We start from the raw sequence: 6000 nt of genomic DNA on the forward strand, positions 1-6000 counted from the left end.
CATCATTATAACAGTTTTTGCATTTGTATTTGAAGTGATTTTGATGAAATTTGTCATTATAATACAAAATCTCTATTCAATAATAGCAACCTTTGAAAATTCAGTATTCCGAAAAAAGTTATGATTTCAAAAATAATCACCCAACTGAAAGCAAATCATTGAATATTGTTTATTTTTCATTGTCTCAATTTGAAACAGAGGAAGAGTTCATGAATCTATTGCAAAATTCGTGAAAAAATATGAAATTTGAATGAACCTGAATTTTTTAAATTTGCGACTTATCAAAAAAATTACACATTTCTGATTATGTTAAAAAAAATCTTTTCAAAAATTTTTTGATATTTACACGAGATTTCAATTGAACATTTTTTTTAATGGTGTTAATTTCAAATAACAATAATTGTTCTTAATATTTCAGATAGCTGAAACATCTCTTGTTTTATTTTAAAGAACAATTAAAAAATAGGCAAGAATTTTCTAGTTTTTGTTGATACGATAAGCATATTAAAAATAAAAAACACTCAGTAGTGAAAAATCTGGAAGCAATTTTATTCAACATTCATTTCATGATAAAGTCATAATGTTTTTGTTCTTTGACTCAAATTACACACACTCTTTTCAAAATAAATAAATAAATAAATAAATAAATAAATAGGTGATTTTTATTTTGAAATCAAAATTTTTGTTCCAAAATATAAAGTTTAAAATTCATGTTTTGAACTTTTTTGATGAACATAACAAAGGGATAACTCCAATTGAAAACAATTCAATCTGTCTTTTGCGTCAAGCGTTTTCTTTTATTCAATTTGATAAACAATTAATTTTTGAAAAAAAAATTATCACGTAAATGACAATGGATTCTCATTATTATTAACACCCCGAAAATAGTTATGATTTCAAAAATAATCAACCAAATTTGAAAATAAAATAAATAAAAATAAAACAGAAAAATCAAAAAAATGAAACAAATCTCTTATCAAAAAAAAAAAAAAAAAAAAAAAAAAAAAAAGCATTCCAAAACGTTTTTTGTTATTTACTCAATTTAGAAATAAAAAACGAAACACATCTTGCTAATTTAATTATTTATATAGTGTTTTTAACATTTATTTCCATCTATTTTAAAGAAATATTCGAAAATGTTCGTTTGTTATCCCATTACTATTTATTTTTTTAATAAAAATTTTGAATATTTTAATTTGATATTGCTAAATATCTTTGTATTGCTAAATGATAAATGCAGATAAACGACAGAAGTTTTGTGCATCAGCTTATCAGAGGAAAGGTTTAGTTGATGATGAAGTTGATGCAGAATTCAGAGATATTGCACAATTACTCGGAAATGAACCTCTTTTTCCTGTAACAACCTCAAAGAAAAAAGAAAACGATGACGTTTCATCAACACATCTTTCGCTTGAAGAAGAAACGGACAAATTACTTTCTGGAGTCCGATTTACTTCTGAAAGAGCCGGGAGAGCAATTGATTTAATTGAAACATCTGGCCTTGCTCGTCAAATTCCAACAAAAAAAGTTCATCTTCCATATAGTCTTAAGTTCAATGATGGAGAGCCTACTACGTCATCAGGTTTTTTTTGTGATTCTTCATCCGAAGCTGGAGAGCAATCAAATCAGCAACACTTGGAATCTGCACGAGCTCATGCACGTGCAAGATTTGTTTCACAGATGCAAGAAAAAAATATTGAGCAAGTTAAAATTTGTGCTCAGGTTTGCGCCATTAAGCAGTTTTTATATAATTGATTTTGCATTGAAAAGCAAACCATCAACGAACTAGAAAAGAATTATATAATTCAATTGGATAATCTTCGTGAAGATAATTTGAAGCTTGAGGCAAGAACATCTGTTTGGAAAATTATTATTTTTTTTTAAAAAATTTTCAATTTTTTACATAATTACTTCTTTTACAGCATGCGGAAAAGGCTCACAAAGAATTGCAACAAGAGCTTGACGATTCCCACCGAATAATTGATCTGCTTAATTCAAAAATCCGTGTTTTGACAGAACATCAAGTGGAGCTTGAGCAAAAATTGGAGCAGTATCGAACAATGGAGCCAATTCTATCTGCAATGACGTCAAAATTCGCTTTCACAACACCCGAACAAGCTGTTGAGAAGATGGAAAGATTGGAAGCAAGAGAAGTCGAGTTATTTGTCCAGTTAACAGAATCACAACAACGAGTGAATGAAGTCGAAAGAAAGGTTTTATACTTCAGTTTTTCTTATTCTTAACCATTCAAAACATTTATTTCTATTTCATTTAATTCAAATTCCTCCTCATGCTCCATCCCCTCCCCTTCTATTTCTTTTTTCTTCATTTTATTTTATTTTATTTCTTTTTTCTTCTCTTCTCTTCTCTTCTTTTTTCTTCTTTCCTTTTCTTCTCTTCCTTTCTCACATCCCACCAGCTCCAAGAAGTCCAGCAGCAGATGCGCGACGAAGCCACCTCCCGCCGCTCCGACCTCCTCTTGTCTGTCCAGAAGACACAGCGCGATCTTGAAGAAGCGCGCAAAAATGCCCATTCGGCTGAGGCTGCCCTGCAGAAAGTGACGCAGAGCCAGCAGTGCTGGAGCCACGTCGCCCTCTCCCTCCGCCTGCTCTACGAGGCGGTCTCTGGACGGAAGCTTGCTGAGTTCTATGAGAAGAGCGGGGGGAAAGGAGGAGGGAAAGAGAAGGAGAAGGAGAGGGAGAGGGAGAATGATGATTCATTAGACACATCGCAGTCTTCTGACATTTTATCACCCTCTTCATCCTCCTCTTCCTCTTCCTCTTCTGCCTCTTCTTCTCTCCTCGACCCCACCCTCATGGCACCAGATCCAGATGACCTGGAGATGCTTGTGCGTGCGCTGACGATGTATGTGAGCGGGCGCAACGAGACAGAAGCCGGCAAAAGAGTGCGAGAATTCACAGGGATCGCAAACACGATCTGGCTGAAGCACTTTGCAGACATCCCAGAGCTGAAGTTTGCGCCGAAAAAGGTGTTTGTGAAGCTGTCTGCGATGGTGGATGTGCTGAAGGCTACGATTGCAGAGCTGCAGCAGCGGGACAACCGGATGAGGTTTGAGGTGTCGGAGATGAAGAAGGAGAAGAACAAGATGAGTGTGGAGAACAGAGCTCTGAAGAACCGCATCACAGACGCAGAGCAGGCGCAGCGGGAGGCGATCGAGCGGAGGCTGAAAGTGGTGGCGGACAGACAGAAGGAGATGCAGAATTCGAAGAGAAGCTCTGAAAAGACAGCACGAAGACAGGCAGAAGGAGATGGAATGAACTGTCTATCTGCCACTGCCTCTGCTTCTTCTTCTTCTTCTTCTTCTTTTGGTTCTGGCTCTGCTTCTGCTTCTGCTTCTTCTGCCACAACTTCCCGCTCGTTTGGGTCGCTTCGGCCGCACACTTCACACGAGCTGGGAAGAACAGGCAAGCGCCCCTCATCTTCAGCCTCTGGCACGACAAGTGGCGGGTTTGGTGCAACATCTTCTTCATTTGCATCATCATCATCATCTTCTTCTTATTTTGCTGCTTCTTTTGCTGTGAAAGACAGTCTGTCTGAGACGTTTTCGCCTGCAGCCACGAAAAGAAGGCAAGGGGCGTATTCAGCACATTCAGGAAGGCCGTCTGGGTTGAGCTCGACTTACTCTTCTTCCTCAGGATGTGACATAAACAGAGAGCTCAGCAAAATGAAGGAGAAGCAGATGAACGGCGAGCCCTTTGCAGAAAACGCATCTTCTTCCTTTTTCATCACACAAAACAGCGCAGCGGTCGAAGCATCGCCTGGCCTGTCTCTTTTCCGCTCTCCTGCTTCTTCTTCTTCTTCTTCTTCCTCTTCCTCTTCTCCTCAATCCACCACCACTTCCCGCCCTCGCTCCTCCAACTCCTTCGTGTCCCACCATTCTCTGAAGACACCCGACAGCGCAGACAGCACAGCACGCTCTGTTCCCTTCTCCATTCCTCCTCCTCCCCGTGCGCTTGTCTCTGCCCCTGTGACGACGTCTCATCTTTTGTCTTCGAAGATGTCTTCATTGGACATCGCCACACAACATGCAGCTGAGGGCGAGCAGATACACAAGAGACAGATTATGGTGCAGGACTCCATAGACGCGAGGATTAAAGAGAGGGAGAAGCTGATGTCGGTGCTGCACGCACCCATTTCACAGACGATGGCTTCTTCTTCTTCTTCCTCTTCTTCCACTTCATCTTCATCATCATCTTCTTCAACTACTTCACCTCACCAGACACAAGAATACGCTGCTGCAAGCCGATCTATTCAAACACCAACCTCTCAAAGTCGCCAGTTACCTTTCTATCTTCGGGGCAATCAGAGCTTCCAAGAATCGAAAGAACAGATAACTAAACTTTTGGAAAAAAGCAAAATATCTTGAATCATAAAAAGTTGTTTTTTGTCTTTTCTCAATAATTTCTGCTTTTTGTTAATATTGTTAGGCCTCTTGTACTTCGCCTATTATGTTATTATATTTATATTTCTTTCCTTATTGTTATTTTATCGAGAAAGTATTTTTTAAATACTTTTTGTTGATCTTTATCAACATGCTGTTATGGATGTTGATCAAGACAAGAGAAAGAATCATCAATGATCATTCCAATTAGATGCTTTACATGTGGAAAAGTTGTTGGAAATAAATGGGAAACATACCTTGAATATCTTGCACAGGGAATGTCAGAAAGGTATATTTTGAGAATTTTTTTTTCAATCCAACTTAATTCGTAATAAAAATTTCATTTCTAATTTGTTATTTCGTTCAAAAGCGATGCCCTGGACAAGCTTGAATTGCACAGATATTGCTGCCGTATTATGCTTTTAACGCATGTTGATCTTATCGATAAGCTACTGAGCTACACTCGTTTGTGGATTTATTTATTGCTTATTTATGCAATAACTAATTTTTTCCCAATTTTCTAGCTTCTGAAAAACCTTCAGAACAATAATCATACCTTCAAGAAACTAATTTTTAACCAAAAATTCACATGTTTCATTTCAAAGCTTCTTTTAATTTTCATTTCATTAAACAGGTAATATTTGTAATTTAATAAGGTATTTCTTTTGATAAAGTGAACTTTAGTTTTTGTAACAGCTCTTTTGCCATTTTAAAGGAAAACTTTGAAATGTTTTTTTGAAAAATCTAAAATTGTTTCATTTTTATTGTTTGATTGTTCTTGGAACGAAAAAGAGTCGTTATTTTTTTATTTTTTCAGTGCTCAAAGCATCTCTTCAACTTTTTTCATAAGTCTCCACTGATAAAATTCAGGCTATAAAGAAAATTAGCATCCAATCTCAAAATGAACTGAATTTTTGAAATTCTGTTGTTCACCAATGAACGAGAAAAATTTCAAAGAACCATGAGGAATTTCAAAGATGAGATGAAAGCTCAGAGTGATGCATCAACATTTTTGAATGTTAAAAGTCTTCCACGAAATCAAAATGAAAAAAAGATCAAAAAATTATGATCAAAATGCGATATTGGCCTTTTCAGTGAAAAAGGGATCGTGATGCATCAATTCTTATAAATCTGATTTATTAATTTAATTTAATTTCATTTTTGTTGGTAAATTATCAATCTCAAAAAAAAGTGGGACAGCTTTAAAAAAAAGTATCAAAATCTTAGGTGATTTTCGTATTAAAACATTAACCAAAATTTGAATAATTGCCAAGATAAACAACACAAATTGTAAAGAGAATAAACTATTAAACACGCATTGAAAGAAAGATTTGAAAATTATCTTCACTCAAAAAAGGTTTGAAAAACAATTGACAAAAAATTATAAAAATCTGTTTTTCTCTTTCCATTTAAACATTTGTTGATGTTTAAAAACAAAAAACGAACAAGAATTGAAAAAAAGAAAAGAAAAAGAAAAAGAAAAAGCTATCTATTTATAAACCATTCCATTATCGGAAGAAAAACAATTATAAACGCAACAACCAACGTTTTCTTGATTCTGTCGCCAACCTTTCTTCTTTTTCTGTCAATTTTCCGCT

General features: G+C 35.7%; 2 protein-coding genes across 2 annotated transcripts; both read left to right on the forward strand.

Moving 5' to 3' along the window:
- Window positions 1–1227: 1227 nt before the first annotated feature.
- Window positions 1228–4387, forward strand: MONOS_5644 (uncharacterized protein; the record flags this gene model as incomplete). The annotated part of the gene is made up of 4 exons (XM_067875812.1): window positions 1228–1722; window positions 1771–1857; window positions 1923–2213; window positions 2420–4387. The coding sequence occupies 4 exons, from the start codon at window positions 1228–1230 to the stop codon at window positions 4385–4387; spliced, it is 2841 nt and encodes a 946-aa protein (XP_067724689.1).
- Window positions 4388–4596: 209 nt separating this feature from the next.
- On the forward strand, window positions 4597–4952 carry MONOS_5645 (putative RNA polymerase N; the record flags this gene model as incomplete). Its single annotated transcript, XM_067875813.1, has 3 exons — window positions 4597–4691; window positions 4773–4867; window positions 4927–4952. The coding sequence occupies 3 exons, from the start codon at window positions 4597–4599 to the stop codon at window positions 4950–4952; spliced, it is 216 nt and encodes a 71-aa protein (XP_067724690.1).
- Window positions 4953–6000: the final 1048 nt, after the last annotated feature.

The sequence above is a fragment of the Monocercomonoides exilis genome (assembly GCF_001643675.1).
Source record: "Monocercomonoides exilis strain PA203 chromosome Unknown scaffold32-1190040, whole genome shotgun sequence".
In the NCBI taxonomy this organism is placed as follows: Eukaryota; Preaxostyla; order Oxymonadida; family Polymastigidae; genus Monocercomonoides; species Monocercomonoides exilis.